Source organism: Carlito syrichta, unplaced genomic scaffold (assembly GCF_000164805.1).
Source record: "Carlito syrichta isolate Samal-C Ts95f unplaced genomic scaffold, Tarsius_syrichta-2.0.1 Scaffold308835, whole genome shotgun sequence".
Classification (NCBI taxonomy): Eukaryota; Metazoa; Chordata; class Mammalia; order Primates; family Tarsiidae; genus Carlito; species Carlito syrichta.
Genome location: NW_007252931.1, coordinates 635637 through 655258, shown reverse-complemented (window position 1 = coordinate 655258; position 19622 = coordinate 635637). Strand labels below are relative to the sequence as shown.

Sequence of the window (19622 nt, the reverse complement as noted above, 5' to 3'; positions counted from 1 at the left end):
ACATCTGTAAAAGAAGCCAGATTTTAGGAAAAGGAGCAGGGCTGGTATTCAAATAGATATTTGAATGTTAGGGGAAAATGCTTTTAGGCCTCTATAGTAGAAAGAGATGGGAAGATAAACATGCTGTTTACAAAAATAATCCAGTGGAGATTTGGGAATTGGGGACAACTAGTAGGAGAGAGTACTCTTACTGAGAGTTTCCAAAGTAGATCTCATACGAGTTCTGATGCGGGCAGCTGGAGGAAAAATTTGATGGGGTAAATATATCACAAGTGGTCATCCTATAGGGGGAGAATTTAGCTTGCAGTAATGCCAGTGTCTCAGCACTAAGACTGGGAGCCACCTGGCTGCTCTGAGGGTTTAAAATGAAATGCGTAGAATACAACATGTACAACTGGAGATAACTTTTCAGGATGAAAATAATGCACTTGTCCGATCCAGCCGACATTATGAAGTTTTTATCTCTCAAGCTTGCCACAGATAAGTGGAATTATAGGCACTCATCTCTATAAGATTTTATGCAAATAAACTTTGTTTTGTTGCCAAATTACATGTGGTATCCACAGAAGTGGAGTCTGTATGTTGCCTTTCCTTTCAGCTAGGACACTCAGATCTGTGAATCATGGGATGCAGGCTTGTTGTTCTTTACCTTTGCTAATAAGAAGTAACTTTTTTTTTTTTGAGTCAGAGCCTCACTGTCGCCCAGGCTGGAGTACAGTGGCATGATCGCAGCTACCACAGCCTGCTGGGCTTAGGTGAGCCTTCTAAGTAGCTGGTACTACAGGTGCACACCACCATGCCTGAACTATTTATTTATTTATTTATTATAGAGACGAGGTCTTGTCATGTTGTCCAGGCTGGTGTTGAACCCTGGGGCTCAGGTAGTCTTCTCGCCTTGACCTTCCAAAGTGTTGGAATTATGGGTGTGAACTACTGTGCCTGGCCTAAGACGTACCTTTTTTTTTTTTTTTTTTTTTTTTGATTTGGAGTCTCACTGTCACCCAGACTGGAGTGCAGTGGCCGCTTCCGGCCACCGTGGCCTCGACCTGCTGGGCTCCACTGATCCTTCGGCTCAGCCTTCCAAGTAGCTGGAACTACAGGCGCACGCTACCATGCCTGGCTAATTTTTTTGATTTATTGTAGAGATGAGGTCTTGCCTGCCCAGGCGGGTCTCGAACCCACGGGCTCAGGCAATCCACTCACCTCAGCCTCCCAAAGGCGCGGGATTACAGGCTGAGCCACCGAGCCCGGCAAAGTACCATTTTTAAGGCCCCAAAATTATTAAATTATCTTCCAACAACATGATAGCTATATTTTTAGTATTTTTTGTGAAAAAATATATAACAAAAAGCTGCTATGATTTCAGTAATGCTCTTACATCAATTTGTCTTTATTAGTCATGCCAGTATCCACATGCAGTTGAAATATAGTATATACATATTTGTGAGATATATTATTTATTCAGACTGAAGATTGTGGGTGTACAGATTCCTTCTGATAACCTCATGGCCTCACAGAGGTTCAAAACCCATGGTTGTCAATCATTCATTTAGACTGGGGTTAAGATGTATGTCCAGAAAACTACTTACCATTCATTTACATCTGTAGGCTTTTATCAGCACATTTTTAAAGTCAAGATATAAGCATTTCAAATTTCTGTTTAACTGAATCTTGAGATAAGCAGAAAAAATAAATTATTTAGAAGCAAGACCTTTGATTTATGGTTGCTTTGTTTATTCTGCTTAGTTCAAATGAGAGCTAATAGTCTAATGTTCTTGAATGTCTTGATAAACTTGGGCAACAATCATGTATCTTTCTTTTGATTATATGTCACAGATTTTTTTTTTTTTTTGAGTTGGAGTTTCACTCAGTTGCCCAGACTGGAGTGCAGTGGCCGCTCCCAGCCACCGCAGCCTCGACCTGCTGGGCTCTGGCAATCCTTCCACCTTAGCTTCCAAGTAGCTGGAACTACAGCCGTGTGCTACCACACCCGGCTAATTTTTGATTTATTGTAGAGATGAGGTTTCACCAAGTTGCCCAGGCGGGTCTCGAACCCGCGGGCTCAGGCAATCCACTCAACTCAGCCTCCCAAAGCACGGGATTACAGGCTGAGCCATGAAGCCTGGCTGTGTCACAGACTTTTATATGTGACTATAATTGGTGTAGTACAATGGATGAAATCTTTCCTATGGCTGGACATATCTTCTTTTTGAGACTTCCAGTGATTGTATAAGGCTGAGTAGTTTCAGAAGATTCTTTGAATACTAAAAACCAAAAGAAGGCCAGGCATGGTGGCTCAAGTCTGTAATCCCAGCACTTTGGGAGACTGAGGTGAGAGGATTGCCTGAACCCATGGATTCGAGAACAGCCTGGGCAACTTGGTGAGACTTCATCTCTACAATAAATCAAAAAAATTAGCTGGGTGTGGTAGCGCGCACCTGTAGTCCCAGCTACTGGGGAGGCTGAGGTGGAAGGATTGCCTGAGCCCAGCAGGTCAATGTTGGGGTGGCCATGAATGTGTCACTGCACTCCACTGCCTGAGCGACAGAGTGAGACTCCAACTCGAAGAAAAACAAAAACAAAAAAACAAACCAAAAGATATCTCTACTAGTGTGAGCGTAATATTTTCTTGGTTAGAAACATAAAATAGGTAGAGAAAGATTAAAGTGAATGTGATATAGTAGAAAAAGCTTTGGTGACTTTGGAGTCAGAATTCAAATGGCTCTGGATTTCAAACCCAGACTCTAATTTGATCCTCATAACATTCCTGGGAACCAGAAGAGAGAATAGCAATATCCCTTTTTACAGAGACATAAGCAGAAATAGTGTCTCACAACTTCATTTGCCCAAGAACACATAACTGGGACATTGCAGAGCCAGAACTTGAATCTAAATTTTCTGATTCCATACCTAGGCCCTTTACCTCCATAGGACACAAAGCCCCAAATCCTTAGTTTGAGTTTCAAGATCATCCCTAATAAGGGTCTTACTGATGTACTTCAGCCTTAACTCTTTCTGTTCCCATAAATCTTAACTCCCACATCTGGCAGGTTCTTGCTAAGGATCACAGGTAAGGTGTCAGTTTTCTTTTGATGGCTGGCTATGTAGCTCAGATAAATTGTGTTCCTACCCCTTTATTCTGTAGTTCTTCCTATCAGAAATACCCTGTCCCCTTCTCTTTGCTTATGCATGACAAGAGGTCATCTGTCCCAAGAGAAAAGAAAGGGCAGCAAATACTGCTGTGATCATTTATTTAAAAAGAGAAATGACCAAAGAGGTTGACAAGTACTTAGGTAGAGTTGGGCAGTTTTAATCCATGGTACACCTGGTACACCGAGATCTTTGTTTCCTCATTTTCATGCTGAGTCAGTCACTGGGTCTGGCTCGCTGCTTCTCCTACCCTATCTTTGCTTGTTTCTTCTCTTTGCTTTTTGGTGTTAAATAAAAAATTCTTGTAAAAAATGGTGTTCTCATTTTGGTTTGATTGGCTTATTTTACTGTGTTGAGGGGAAAAGGAGGAAAAGTTTCTCTGGGGTAGAAAAACACACATACTTGTCCACTCTTGTGAAAGTTGTTCTCTTTATTTGCTGATGCTGAGGCGAGAAAGCAGGTTTGCTCTGGCAGTGAGGAGGGAAAGTTAGGGAGGACACTAATTTGCCCCAGCTTGTATTTCCTCAGATTTTTGGCATATTTAGTGTCTCTTCCCCTTGCCCTGTTTCTTTCTTCTCTGTGCATATTGTAATGAGAAAGTTGCCAAGCTAAACAGAGTCAGACTTATCTTGCCATAAGTTTTTTTAAAAGAGTTTCTTTGGGCCCAAGGCTTAAAAAGCTGTGGAAAGAAAAAGAAAGATTGTATTACTGCCTTACAACGTAGAATAACAACAAAATACCTGACATAAAGTCTGATCTGTCTAGGTGGGATGTGTGTTTGATAGCCCTCATGACTGTAGTGGGAATTAGAAAGGAAAGTAGGAACTATTATATGTGTTGTACCTTATTTCAAAAGTTGGGGTTGTAATCTTGAGCAGATCTAACTGGTCCTGGTGAATGTCGGGTGGAGAGAGCCAACCTTTAAGCTCTCTTTGCTGGAAGGTAGGACAAAGAAGAAACAGATGCTACTCAAAAAGTTGAAGGTAGATTTTCCATATACAGCCCTGAATTGTTGGTACAGTGATAGGACAAAGATATTTGTGGAAATTAGCTTCATGAGCTGAGGAAGGCACACGAAACTCCCTCATCCTTTTTCTGAATGTAAGCGTGATAACTTGATCTTTCTGCGCCTAAGAAACCATGTGTAATTTTTGTTCTACTGAACACTACCTGTTTCCATAATTCTACTAAGCCTTGAGTTGGGGGAAAGGGATAAAGAAAAGGAAGCTAATCAAATACTTAGCTTTGATTTTTCTTTATCTTTTGTTAACTTTAAAGCTACTTGAATCGAATATAGGGGAAAACAAATAATTGGATTCAAAAGTACATTCTTCTTTTCACCTGACTGGAAAAGGGGAAAACTCAGAAATTTTTTTGCTTTAGGATGACTTGGGAGTAAAAGCAGTAATTGGTAGTAGGTTGTATATGTCTAGGCTCAATTTTCTCTTTAGAATTTTTATTCTGCATGAAATAAAATTTATTTTACTGATAACTAGCCTAACCAAGGGAATTTAGGGTCAGTAAAAAATTATGTGTAAAGGGTCAGACTGCTTGATATTTATGGTTCTTCCTGAAAATATTCATGGTTCTTCCTGAAAACTGACACAGGGTCACATTTGTCAGGTCGCTGCCATGGATCAAAGATAAGCTATTTTCTTTTGATGACTTGTAGCGAAAGGACTGGACTTGGGAGTGTTAGGTTGTTTCTGAAAATAACAGGAGGCAACCCAAGAATGAGGAGGGTGGTGAAGGAGGCAAGAGAGAGGTACATTGCGCCTTTAAGCGTGTTTAAGGTTTTTGAAGTGAGAAGGACATGTGTTAATTACTGTGAAGGGCAACATTGGATTCCATGTCTGTTTCCTGATGAGCAATCAGAGATGTTTGCTTGGAAGGGTTGTATGAGATTAGAATCACCACAGCATCTGACCCATCATACAAATTAATTAAGAGCCTACTATGTGTCTGGGACTTTTTGTTGGCATAAGCAAAACAAAGTCCCTGTATTTATAGAGCTTACATTCTGGTGCCAAACAGTGATAGTTAACTGATTTGAGAAAAGACTAAATAAACTGGAATTAAGAATGCCAATGGCAGACAAAAACTTGAGTTAGTTACTTGTGCAAAAACATAATGGCAAATCATTGTAAGTTCCAATCTGTTATTGAATAGGGAAAGCCCTCATCCATTTTGTTAAATGGCATTCAGAGGACTCAGCTACAAGCATTTCATATACTCAGTCTGGTCATCAGTCTTTGCTGAGTTGCCTTGTTCAAAACCCACTTCCAGACTAAGCCTGTATCTTGCTTTGTTCATCTTCATGTAAAAGCCAAAGATCTGTTGCCTCAACTTGTAGTCCTTGGTGCATGGCAAGTAGAGCAGCTGTATCAATTTGCATCTCCCACCTGCCTTTACTAACTGGTCTTATCTCCTACCCACTGGAAGGTGTGATTCTTCTGTCTTCATTTGCATATGTGAAGTCTTTAGTACCTTTCTTTGGACCAGTTTGACCCTTACAATGGTTTGAATTTTCCTGTGGTTAGCCAAGCCTGAGAAGCATTCTTCTCTCCCTCTGGGCTTCCTTTTCCAACCTCTGGAGAATAACCAAGTAGCAGAGGCATAATAGCACCCTCATTGCTTGGGATGCTTAAGGAGGACATACCTTGAAGGGCCACCAGGCTGGTGACCAGCATCACCCAGACCTTTTCTTGTAGGAAGCCTGAACTGAGAGTGCCTTCACTATGGCTGAACTCAGAGCGTATTCTTTGTTTCAGTCCTGTCACTGTGTAGTTCCCTGTCTCTGGTTCAAAAGAGAATCATGTGTCAGGGGAGGGTTTTGGAAATCATTAGTATCTCCTTTTGCATCATCTCAGAACATCCCTTTTATGATTGCCAAGGATACCTCCCAGCAAAATTCATTGCCCAAATAAATATTTTTAATATTTGCAGGTGACGATGGTGATGTACTTATGCAGCAATAAATAAATATAGAAACTACACTGTGTGTCAGACACTGGGGATGCCAGTAGACCTTGAAGGAACTCTAAAGTTTTGCCTGAGAGATAGCTAAAACAGCTTAGTCACCTTGGACTTGAGTATCCTTACTAGTTTCACCTTCCAAAGGGATCCTAATTTCCACATTTGGAGACCATCCATATGTACTGACTCTAGTACTTAACTATGTTGAAAGGATGAGAAAGGCATTATTTCTTAGAACTTTCACAAGTAGTAGAAACATTTAGGATAAATTAGATTAGGAATATTAGGTTACAAGGAGCAAGGACTGTGTTTTATACCTCATCCTATTCTCCAGGGCTTAGCTCTGTTCCTGGGATGCACAATAAATATTTGTTAGATGAATGAGAGTATCCACTAGTGCAGTTTAACTGGAGCAGAGTATTCACATAAATAGTAGGATGGATGTATAGAGTCTCCAGTACACTAAAGTAATTTAGAATTTATCCCATAGACAGTGAGAAGCTATTAGAACTTGGAATGGCAGTATGGCGTGTACAAATTTACATTTTTTATTTCGGAGTCAGAGTCCCACTCTGTCACCCAGGCTGGAGTGCAGTGGCACAATCACAGCCACCATAGCCTCTACCTGCTGGGCTCAGGCAATCCTTCCACCTCAGCCTTCCAAGTAACTGGGACTGCAGGTGTGAACCACTGCGCCTAGCTAAATTAGCATTTTAGAAAGGTAAATCTGGCCAGGCACAGTGGCTCACACCTATAATCCCAGCACTTTGGGAGGCTGAGGTGGGAGGATTTCTTGAGCCTGGGTGTTCAAGATCAGCCTGGGTAACATAGTGAGACCTCATCTCTAAAAAACAAGTTAGCCGGGCTTGGTGATGTGCACCTGTAGTCTTAGCTACTTGGGAGGCTGGAGGCAGGAGGATTGCTTGAGCCCAGGAGGTTGGGGCTTCGTTGAGCCATTGATTGTGCCACTGCACTCCACCCTGGGCGAGGGAGACAGTATTTAGAGTTGGTGGACCATTTATTAGGCAGCAGTTTGGTGCCAGATCCTATGGTAGGTGTGGGAGACACAAAGATGAATTAGACACAGTTGGTGACCTCCAGGGACTCACCACTTAGGAGACTACTGGAATATATTAAGTGCGAGGTGATGAAGACCTAGAAAACACCTTTGGAAGGAAAGGAGTAAATGTGGGAAGGAACAAGTGGTACTTAGTAACTGACTAAATGGAGAATAAGAAAAGAGGAGGACCAAGGTTTTTTATTTTTCTTTTTTGAGTTGGAGTCTCACTCTGTCGCTTAGACTGGAGTGTAGTGGCCGCTCCTGGTCACCACAGCCTTGACCCGCTGGGCTCCGGCGATCCTTCCGTCTCAGCTTTCCAAGTTGCTTGGAACTACAGGCACATGGTACCACACCCGGCTAATTTTTTGATTTATTGTAGAGATGAGATCTTACCAAGTTGCCCAGGTAGGTCTCGAACCTGCGGACTCAGGCAATCTACTCACCTCAGCCTCCCAAAGTGCGGGATTACAGTCTGAGCCACCAAGCCCGGCCGCAGAACCTAAGTTTTGACTGTGAATCATGGACAGAAATAAGGTCTCAGGAGGATAGGGTTGAGTTTGAGATGAGATGAGATGGTAGCGCATCCAGGAGTCAGGAATACAGCTATCAGTGCAAATGTTTAATTAAAACTTGGGAAGGAGCTTGGAAGAGAAGATCTGCTTGCCAGTTGCAAGGAGGCAGAGATTTAAGTCATAGGTAGATGAGAACTTGGGAAAGAGAGGAGAAAGAAGAGGTTGAAGGGATGACGAGTGAGTCTTGGAGAACACTCATCTGAGAAGTGAGGAGGAAATAACGTGCAGAGAGGAGAAAAGAACAGCCAGACAGGAGAGAACCAGGGGAATCCGGAGTCCCAGAAGCCAACAGAGACAACAGCTTGATGAGGGAGGAAATAGCCCTCAATGCTATATAGCTCAGTCAGGAAGATGCCAGGAAGCAAGGAAGAAGGTCTATATCAAACCAGACTGAAGTAGGACATTTGAGTTAACTAGGAACCATAGGAGATGATGAAAACTTTTGTTCAAAGGCTCTGGGCCAGTTTTTCATGGGGGAGAGAGTGTAATTTATATTTATTTTTCTTAAACAGTAAGATAGTTGAAAGTTCATAAGGAATCATAGTAGTGCCCGTATCCTCCTAGGCTTATTCCCCAGAGACCAACACTGTCATTCTTTGAGACGTTTTACTATATTCCTAAATAATAAATAATATTCCTAAATAATATGCTCATTGCCAAATGTCATCATTTGCACATTGTCTGTTGACTTTCCGTAATAGTAGATGAGAATATGGTTGTCTTATACTTCCACCCATTATTATTATTATTTTTGAGTCGGAGTCTCACTCTGTCACCTAGGCTGGGGTGTCACGGCCACCGCAGCCTTGACTTGCTGGGTTCAGGTGTTCTTCCTCCTCAGCCTTCCAAGTAGCTGGAACTACAGGTTGTGCCACCATGCCCGGCTAATTTTTTAAAAAATTTATTCTGGGAACGAGGTTTTGTCAAGTTGCCCAGGGTGGCCTGGAACCCCTGGGCTTAGGCAGTCCTCTCACTTCCACCTCCCAAAGTGCTGGGATTACAGAGGGATGAGCCACTGCACCTGGTCCACCCATTTTCCTTCTCTGCATCCTTCCAAAAATAATTATATCACAAATTTTATTTAGTCATGTTAAAACAATTCAGATTCTGTGTTATTTTCTGCAGAATCAAGTTGTGTGCTGTATTTCTTGTGTAAAATTTAGTGTTTTTTTCTAGAGATAAAGATCACCTGATTTTATTTCATATTATTCTTTTTTTTGAGTCAGGGTCTCACACCATGGTTCAGGCTGGAGTTCAGTGGCACAATCACAGTTCACTGCAGCCTTGGCTTCCTGGGTTCAGGCCAGGCAATCCTCCTGCCTCAACCTCCTGAGTAGCTGGGACTACAGGTGTGCACTACTACACCCGGCTATTTTTTTTCTATTTTTGTAGCAATAGGGTTTCACTATATTGCCTGGGCTAATCTCAAACTCCTGGGCTCAAGCAGTCCTCCTGCCTCAGCCTCCCAAAATGCTGGAATTACAGGCATGAGTCACTGCTCCCAGCCCTGATTTTTTATTTTACTGGCAGAGTTTTTAAATTTCCTTATCTTTATTCTTTTATCAGGTCTCTCCTGGGACTTCTGAAAGATCTGTTAAGTCCATTTTTACCCCCTAGAGAACTTCCTTCCAGAGCCCTCTTTCTCTTGACTTTTTGGTCTTTTCTTTTTTTCATTCTAGAATTTTCTCCTCCCCTGTTAGACTTCTTGTTTCCTGGATCTCATTGTATCCATTTTACTGATTAACCTTCCTGTTTTACTGAAGCATATCCTCTGGTACCTTCTTAAAAAAAGATCACATGGGAAGCAATTTTTTTTTGAGTCATTGTATGCCTCACATTTGATTTGTAGTTTGACTGAATATAGAATTCTAGGTAGAAAGTAATTTTTCACAGAATTCTGAAGGCTTGCTCTGTTGTTTGGGAATATAGGAACACAGAAACACTTTCTATGACTTGAGTAAGGCATATAAAGCTGGGGCTGGAGTGGCCATATATAGACTGTGTCAGAATAGCAATGGAGTCAGGTGAGAGTGGGGGTGCATGTCCAAAATAAAAGAGCTAAGTGTAACTGAGGGGTCTTATGCCTCAGAGACTTGGAGACAGAGAGCAGCCATTTGGGTCCTGTAGGCGTTCTGGCTTCTGATTCCAGAAACTCATGAAGGCCAACTGTACTTTTTGCTTTATTTTTCCCCCTTTAAAAATAGTTTGAGTGGGTTTCTGTTTCTTACAACTAAATGCTCCTTATGACAAATATCCATTTTGTCTCATACCTATCTCTCTGTCTGTCTGTATTTAGAAATACAGTCACATTTCTTGGAGTGACCTGAATTGGGAATCAGGAGGCCCGAATGCTATCTGCTTTTACTGGCACTGGTCAGTGGGTGGCATTGGATAAGTCTCTTCACCTCCCTGTGACTTAGTCTCCCTGTTTCCTGGGCACAGTGGTTCACGCCTATAATCCCAGCACCTTGGGAGGCTGAGGCAAGAGGATTACTTGAGCCCAGGAGTTTGAGACCAGCCTGGGCAAAATAGTGAGACCTCATCACTACAAAAAATAAAAAAATTAGTCCGGTCGCTATGACTCACGCCTGTAATCCCAGCATTTAGGGAGGCTGGGGCGAGAGGATAGCCAGAGCCCACAGATTCGAGACCAGCCTGGGCAACATGATGTGGCGTGTGTCTATAGTTCTAGCTACTTGGAAGGCTCAGGTAGAAGGACTGCCTAAGCCCAGCAGGTCGAAGCTGCGGTGGCCGTGAGCATGCCACTGCACTCCAGTCTGGGCGACAGAGTGAGACTCCGACTCAAAAAAAAAAGTTAGCTGGGCGTAGTGGTGCCCACCTGTAGTCCCAGCTACTTGGCAGGCTGAGGCAGTAGGATCACCTGAGCCCGGGAGGTCAAGGCTGTGGTGAGCTGTGATCGTGCCACTGCACTCCATGGAGCCTGAGCAACAGAGTGAGATTCTGACTCAAAAAAGATATAAAATAAATATCCATATATATATATATATATATATATATATATATATAAATGGAATGGCCATCCAGAAAGATTCAAAATTAAAGACAAAATGAGATTATGTTTGTACATGTGCTTTGAAGGAAGGCAGCATCCACCAGCGGGAGTGATGGAAAAGAATTGAATAATAGGAAGGACTCGTCCCACCAAGGAAAGTGTCAGATCCAGCTGTTAACCCTGCTTGCTGTCCCACCTGGTGGCATAAAAGTATTAGGGACTCACCTGCGACTAGAATGGAGAAAAAATGGCCCTGAAGGTGGATATCTGACTTTTGGCTTCTGGCACAACATTGGTAGGTCCCGCTGTCCGATGGCGTGACTTGGTTTATGGTGAACACCAACTGAGATGATTTGTCACCGGCACCGTCTGTCCCAGGATTCTGTTTAAGTCTCAGCTGTTCCAAGCTGGTCTCAGGGGAACAGTCCCTAGACCTGTTCTTGCACAAAAACACTATCAACCCCTCAACCTCTTCATTGTTATACCAGACAGTACAGATCAAGTTTAGTCGCTTTCCTTCCTGGGATGCTGAGTTGGTGATATGTATGCATCCTGGAATGGGAAGGGAAGAATTACCCATGGAGGCCAGGTAGAGTGCTTTGAATTTCACCATAACTGCTCTTTAGCACTAGAAGTTTTCAAGGAAGGACTGGAGCACATGTGACAGCAATGCTGGACAACAGGAAATGCAAGATCCAACTGTCTATAGGCAAGTTATCTGTCTCCTTTGGCAATAGTGTATTTATGTGGAAAATGAGAATTAAGGGACTCAATAGATAAACTCAAAGCTTCCTTTCATCCACAGATTTGTTTATTTGTTCCTTCACTTAACAAATATGTTTAGGCATCTACTCTGCTAAGCACTGTGAAGCCGGGGCTGTGATGAATAGGACATGAACCCAGTCTTAGAGCTTGTTGCCTCATGTAAAGACACAAAACCACAATTCATTCTTTAATTGAAGAATCTTAGAGATTCTTGAGTCTGTCTGGAAGAATTAGGAAAACTTCCAGAAGTTGGTGCTTGAGTTGAGACTTAAAGGATGAGTAAAAGTTTTTCTACAAAAACCTTTTTAGACCAGGTGCAGTGGTTCATGCTTGTGAACCCAGCACTTGGGGAGGACGACGTGGAAGGAGTTCAAGACCAGCCTAGGCAATAAAGTGAGACCTCATCTCTATTAAAAAATCAGAAATTAGCTAGGGGTGGTGGTGTGCTCCTATAGTCCCAGCTACTGCTTAAGTCCCAGAGACTTAAAGGATGAGTAAAAGTTTTTCTATGAAAACCTTTTTCAGCTGGGCGCAGTGGCTCATGCCTCTAATCCCAGCACTTTGGGAAGCTGAGAAAGATCGCCTGAGCCCAGGAGGTCAAGGCTGCAGTGAGCCGTGATCGTACCACTGAACTCCAGCCTGGGCAACAGAATGAGACCCCAACTCAAAGAGGATGAGAGAGACCATGGAGACACCAGAAAAGATTAAAATTGGTCATCGTGTGGAATTGGAGTAAGAACTGACGAGAAACAGACAAATGAGTGAAGGCTTATTGATGTCTAAAGACCCTGACTCTCTGACCGTGCAGACCTGCAGACTTTATGATTTTCTCCACAGGTGATCTACAGCCTGGATGTTAGTGGAGAAAATAGTTGGGTTAACCCAGCATGATACTGTGACTCTGACCTCATTTTCCAACCCATCAACCCCTCTACCTTTCTATTGTCCCTCAGTGTCCTCCCAACTACACTTTCTTGTGCAGCTTACATTTTGTGGTCCATTGCTGTAATCTCCCCCTTATATCTTCTCTCTGCTCCCTTCCTTTGCTCCCTCTATCAGGATTCCTTGCCAAAACCCCAGTCTTGGTTAAATCCAGGTCTCTGCTAAAAACTTACCTGACATGCTAGCGCTGGTGCTGCCATGACCCCGCCCCACTCCCTAGGCATGATGACCCCTCTGACTTGTTTTTCCTTGTATAAATGGTAAACTAAATTCACTCACATGAAAATGTTGAGGCGGCAGAAAGGGGGACTACCCCATCCATACTAAATGCCACGCTCTCTGAAGAGAGGTTTATGAGCTAGACCCATATCCGAGGGAGACCTATAATCCCAGCTGTTCATTAATTAAGATAATGGTTTCTATTTTATTTCTACTCTCCAACTGGAACTTCCATAGGACCTCTATTAAAGTGTTTTTCAATATCAAATCCTCAGTATAGCTGTTGAGACAGGCGTTGTTATTTTATAAATACACAAACTGAGGCACGAGAGTGGTTACATTGGTTGCTAACGTTAACAAAGACTATCTCGATCTCAAATGTAGATTTCATAAATGTATAGTGTGTAACAGCCTGAAAGAGTGTTAGATTGAAGCGTAGGTTACCAGGTTCCTTGCTACCCACACCAGAGACTGTGTCTGATGGAAAGGCAATAGTATTAGTTCTAATAAAAAATAAAAAGACACTATATTTTTTAACCCTTTCATTCGTCTCAGGAAGAGTGAGTCCTTTTCTTCCCCACCAGAAAAAAATCATGGGATTCTTCCTCCCCACAAACCCATGATTCTCCCCTTGACTGTCTCTGTTCTGGGGCTATCCTCACCGCCAGGCTGGATGTCCACAATTGCCAGCAGGATGGCCAGGGCACAGCAGCCTCTACCGGCTGCCATCAGCATCCTGAACATTGTCAGCAGACCCGGGAACTTGAAGCAAATGTTGGCTTGCTGGTATCCTTGGCCTCCTCTCCTGAAAGGGGGACACTCTACGCAAAGCCTTCTAGGGCTCCGAGACCACGTTACCGTTCCAGGTGCTAACTGGTTGGCTGGAGTATGAGCCAGGTTTAGGCATGAGAGTTCAGCCTGCTGGAAAGTGAGAGAGAGAATTAATTTTCACATTTTTTTAAATGTTAAATTGGATTACTAGGTCAAATAATATGAACATTAACATTTTTCTGCTATAACCACATTGTTCCCCAAGGAGGTTGTTGAGATTCATATTTCACAAGAATACTTGATAGTGCATGTTTCCTTATGCCCTTGCCAGCACCGTATATTATCTGTATTTTACATCGTTACCAATCTGGTAGACAAAAAATTAGACCTCACTGTTGTTTTATTTGCATTTCTATGAATAGTGAGGATATTTTCATATGCTTGTTGGTCATTAGTATTTCCTCGTCTGTGAACTGTGTGTTCATACTTGCATTTCTTAAAGCCAACTTTTAGGAGTTTTCTCTAGATCAGAGATAGTAACCCATCTGCTATTTTTTAAAGCAAATACTTTCTCCCAATTTGTTGTTTGTCTCTTGACTTTGTTTATAATGTTTTTTTTCACAAGAAAATTTTTCATTTGTATGTAATTAAATACAACGTAACTATCTTTTTCTTTCAAGTTGTCTGTATTTCCTATATTAGTTAAGAAAATTTCCCTCAGGCTAAGGGTATAATTTTCTTATGATATTTTTATTACTTTACCCATTATATCTTCTAATACATATATATTAGGGTAAGTTTTTTTAGCCATATATAAAAAGTTTATACATGTATATAAAAATAAAGAACACTTGAATTTCATCAGTAGGGAAATGGTTTAGTACATTTTGATTCATTCATACAATAAAATATTATGTGTTATTTAAAAGAATGTGATAGTTCTATATGTTTATTCCTGAAGGAATGTCTATAATATATCATTATATCAGCCGGGCTTGGTGGCTCAGCCTGTAATCCCTCATCTTTGGGAGACTGAGGTGAGTGGATTGCCTGAGCCCATGGGTTGGAGACCCACCTGGGCAGGCAAGACCTCATCTCTACAATAAATAAAAAAAAAAATTAGCTGGGCGTGGTAGTGCATGCCTGTAGTTCCAGCTACTTTGAAGGCTGAGGTGGAAGGATTGCCGGAGCCCAGCAGGTTGAGGCTGCGGTGGCTGGGAGCGGCCACTGCACTCCAGTCTGGGTGACAGAATGAGACTCCAACCCAAAACAAACAAACAAACAAACAAAAAAATAGATATATCATTATATCAAAAAAGGCAAGGCAAATTGCAGAGATATATATGTAAACATTTTTATTTTTAAAATCCTCTGTGTGTATGTATGTTTTTGAAATATATTTAAACACTTGTAGTTTGTAACTTTTTGAATAGGTAATTACACTCACTGGTTTCAAAATTCAAAAGGGAAAAACAATTTTTTATACATTTATTTTTCTATCTGAGTTTTATTACCATCTTGTCTAGTTTCTCCCTTCCCACCATCTACCACCAAGAAAAAGTCCTGTTGAAATTTTAAAAACTGGAATACGTTCATTTCATATTTGACTTAGGAAGAATTGAAATTTTTGTGACATTGTTTTGATCCAAGAGCATGATATTTTTTTCTTTTTTTTTTTTTTTTTTGAGTTGGAGTCTTACTCTGTCGCTCAGACTGGAGTGCAGTGGCCGCTCCCAGCCACCGCAGCCTCGACCTGCTGGGCTCCGGCGATCCTTCCGCCTCAGCCTTCCAAGTAGCCGGAATTACAGGCATGCGCTACCACGCCCGGCTGATTTTTTGATTTATTGTAGAGATGAGTTCTCGCTGCCCAGGCGGGTCTCGAACCCGCGGGCTCAGGCAATCCACTCACCTCAGCCTCCCAAAGGCGCAGGATTACAGGCTGAGCCACAGAGCCCGGCATATTTTTTTCATTTTTTAAGTCTTGTTTATTGTGAGTGTGTGTCTCAGCTATATTTGGAAGTTTTCTTCATTAAAGTCCTTGTCCTTTTCTTAGGTAAGTTTATTTCTTGAGTAACTTATATTTTTTGTCACTATTGAAAATGTCATCCTTTCCCAATTGTTCTTAACTGTTTTTTTCTTGTATCTTTGTCATTCATTATCTTTTAACTCTTCATTGCTGTTCATATATGAGACTATTGATTACTAGATATTAATTTCATACCCAGCTGCCTTCCTTTAATTATTTCATTATTTATAATAATTTTTCATTGATTTTTAAAATTTTCCAGTCATGTAATCATATTATTTATAAACAATGATAATTACTTCCCTTTCTATTTTATATCTCTGATTTCTTTTGTCTAATTGTGTTGGTTAATAGCTCCAGGAAAATATTAAATAATAATGGTGATAATGAACCTCTGTCTTTTTTCTAAGTTTAATGGGAGATGCTTCGACGTTTCCTTATTAAGCATTATGCTAGCTTTAGGAATGAGATATATTTTATTATGTTAAGGGACATACTTTTATCTCTATTAAGAGTTTTAAAAATGTCAAGGGTGGATATTGAACGTTTTATTAATTGCCTTTAAACATCAACTAAAATGACCATGTGATTATTCTTTATTGATATAGTAGCATGATTATCTCTATTAATAAATTTCCTAAAATTGATATATCTTTATAATTCTAAACAAACACACGAAAACAAAACCATTTGGTTATGGTATACTGTTATTTTAATATGCTGCTGCATTCTGTTTCATATTTTATTTAAACTTAAAAAAGCTAGAAATTGACTTTCCATATGACCCAGCATCCCTCTACTGGGAATATACCTGGAGAAACTCAAGTCATCCTACCAAAATGATACCCGCACACACATACTTGTTGTAGCTCTATTCACAATAGCAAAAATATGGAACCGACCATGCTGCCCATCAAAACTGGACTGGACTAAAAAAAATGTGGTACATATGGACTTTGCAGCAACTTGGATGGATTTAGAGTCTATCATACTCATTGACCTATCACAGAAATAAAGAACAGAGTACCATATGTTCTCACTCATAAGCGAACATTGAAAAATTATCATAATACTATAAGAAATGGATTGGCAGTATGGAAAACAGGGGAGGAGGGATGGGATTGGCAGTTGAGGGAAACTGCCAGGAGAGGGGTGGTGGGATTGGCAGATGAGGGAAACTACCAGGGGAGGGAGGGGCATACCTTATCAACAAGGGTACTTGCATAATGAACGTTTGTATACCTAACCCTGAATTGTGCCCTACATCTTTAAAATAAAAAATTTTTAAGTCAAAAGAAACTTAAAAAAGGAATAAGGAATGTATGTATGTATGTATGTATGTATTTATCTGTGTATGTATCTGTCTACACAGGTACATACATGGGAGTGAGTGTGCACACACACATCTGGAAGGAGATATGTCAAAATGTAGAGAGTGTCTACCTTGGGAATGGGATGGGGAATTTAGGGAGCAATAAAAGGGACTTCCATTATGTGTTGTATATACTATATTTATATGTATGTGCTTATAAAAATGGCAACTTTTTTTTAAAAAAACCTAGTCAAACTATAATGTGAGGCCAAAATTTAAAAATAAAGTATGTATTTTTGGGGTTAATAAAAAAGACAAATCCCAGCACTATGGGAGGTAGAGGCAAGAGGATTGCCTGAGTCCAGGGATTTGAAACCAACTTTGGCAACTTGGTGAGATCTCATCTCTGTAATAAATTTAAAAATTAGCCAGGTGTGGTGGCATGTGCCTGTAGTTCTAGTTACTTGGGAGGTTGAGGTGGAAGGATCACCTGAGTCCAGGAGGTTGGGGCTGTGGTAGGTGTGAGCATGCCATTGCACTCCTGCCTGGGCAACAGAGTGAGACTCTGACTAAACCCCCCCCAAAACAAAAAAGGACAAGACCCAGCTTGAGTAACAGAATGAGACCAATGAGACCTTGTCTCTACAGAAAAATTAAAAAATCAACCAGGCATGGTGGTGCACATCTGTAGTCCCAGCTACTTGGGAGGCTGAGGTGGGAGGATCACCTGAGCCCAGGAGGTGAGCTGTGATCATGCCACTGCACTCTAGCCTGGGCAACAGAATGAGACCCTGACACACACACACACCCCAAAACTACAATGTTGAAAAATAACATAAAAGAAACGAAAACATGATCAGAGTTAGAATATTCTGAGGTCATTGGGTTAAAACTGAAACGTACATAGCCCAGGAGATAATAAACACTTTCTAAGAAGTTTGTGGGCACAATGAATTAAAGGAATGAATTTTCAGATCTTCAACTTTAATTTGTATCCCTTTCTAAAGCCGATTGCGTGAGAAGGCCCCTATGGCCGGGCCTTTCTGTGGATTCTCCTTTCTCACCTCTTTCCCTGTTAATTACCTCCGGGAAACCAGAGGGACAACTTGAAACGTGATGCCTAATTGAAGGTAAAAAGTCCTCTCGTAAATCAAGTGGTTTCTGATTCTTTGCTCTTCACAAATGGGATATGACTAATGGAATTGTTAGCTATGGGCAGATTGCTGTTTCCTCCAGTGTCTATTTTCCCCATATCTCCCTTATTAATAAACCTTCCTGCCCACCTCACTGAGCCTACGTAGAGGACATATCTGCCTAGCTAGAGACAACATTCCTTAGCCTCCCCCTGTAGATGAGGTGTACCTATGTGGCTAAGTTTTAGCCAGTGGCAGGTAAAGGGAAATGGTATGTGCTACTAACTGGCCTCGTTGTTTGTAGTCAATTGCAGAAAAATCACCGCAGATTCCTCCTATCTCTGTATACATATTTCTTTGTAATGTGACTTGGCCACTCTATTCAACCTGTTGAATCTTAATTTAGCTAATGAGACATTAGCAAATGTGGTACATGCCAAATCTTGAGAAGTGCTTCAGCAGTGCGGTTTGTGCTTTCTTGCTGTTTTTGGAACCTGGCCACTCTGTGACAAAGCTCAGGCTAGCTTTCTAAATGCTAGAGACATATGACACAAGTTTCTCCCATCACCTTGGCCATGCCTCAGACATTTGCAACCAGTTAGCCCCAGCCTGCCTCCAGCTGACTACAGACAAGCGCATGAGCCCAGAAGAGACCAGCAGGAACCCAGCCCAAATTGCCCCAAACAGAGTTGTGTGCTAATAAGTTATGATGATTTTTGAATTGGGGTCTCACTCTGCTGCCCAGGCTGGAGTGCAGAGGCACGATCATGGCTCACCATTCCTGAGCTCAGGTGATCCTTCCACCTCAGCCTTCTGAGTAGCTGGGACTACAGGCACAGCAAGTTTTTCAAGTTTTTTATAGAGATAAAGTCTCTCTATGTTGCCCAGGCTGGTCTTGAACTTCTGGGCTCATGCAATCCTCCCGTCTTGGCCTCCCAAAATGCTGGGATTACAGGTGTGAACGCCTGACCAACATTCTTAATGGTTAAGTTCAGTCTCTAGAGTCAGACCAACAAATGTGAAATCTGGTGTTGACAACTTAAAAGCTGTGTATTACTTGGCAAGTTTCTTAATGTCTCTGAAATAGATTTATTGAACAGTAACATAGTGCTAATATTCTCTTCGCAGGGTTTGTGAGGGTTACATGAAGTAACCTATTAGCATAGTGCCTGGCATAGAGCAATGGCCCAATAAATGTTAGTCATGATTATTTTTATGCTTTCTTGTATTGCAAGCAATGTACAGTGTCCTAGGCACATCCACGTACAAGGTAGTGCTTAATTCTTATAAAATACAAGCTATTATTATTATTACAAATTATGCTTATTATTATTATTTCATAGAGACAGGGCCTCACTCTGTTGCCCAGACTGGAGTGCCGTGGTGCAATCCTAACTCAATGGAACCTCCAACTCCTGGGCTCAAGCGATCCTCCTGCCTGAGCCTCCTGAGTAGCTGGGACTACAGGTGCACACCATCATGCCTGTTTAATTAAAAAAAAAAATTTTTTTTTTTTGTAGAGACAGGGGTCTTGCCATGTTGCTTGAGTTGGTCTTCAACTTCTGGCCTCAAGCGATCCTCCCACCTCAGCTTCCCAAATTACTGGGACTACAGGCTCACGTGAGCCACCATGCCTAGCCTTTTTTTTTTTTTTAATTTACAATTTTTTTTTTTTTTTTTTTG

At 41.5% G+C, this 19622-nt stretch overlaps 1 protein-coding gene across 2 annotated transcripts; it reads right to left on the bottom strand.

Moving 5' to 3' along the window:
* Positions 1 to 2549: 2549 nt before the first annotated feature.
* Positions 2550 to 13507, bottom strand: CD160 (CD160 molecule). 2 transcript variants are annotated; one of them, XM_008066045.2, is made up of 4 exons: positions 13360 to 13507; positions 10997 to 11323; positions 5810 to 5947; positions 2550 to 3829 (listed from the first exon to the last, which is right to left on the bottom strand). In XM_008066045.2, the coding sequence occupies exons 1-4, from the start codon at positions 13439 to 13441 to the stop codon at positions 3822 to 3824; spliced, it is 555 nt and encodes a 184-aa protein (XP_008064236.2). In that variant the 5' UTR covers positions 13442 to 13507; the 3' UTR covers positions 2550 to 3821. The 2 variants fall into 2 exon arrangements, with proteins under 2 accessions (XP_008064236.2, XP_021572210.1); XM_021716535.1 differs by lacking the exons at positions 2550 to 3829; positions 5810 to 5947 and having other exon boundaries at positions 10819 to 11323.
* Positions 13508 to 19622: the final 6115 nt, after the last annotated feature.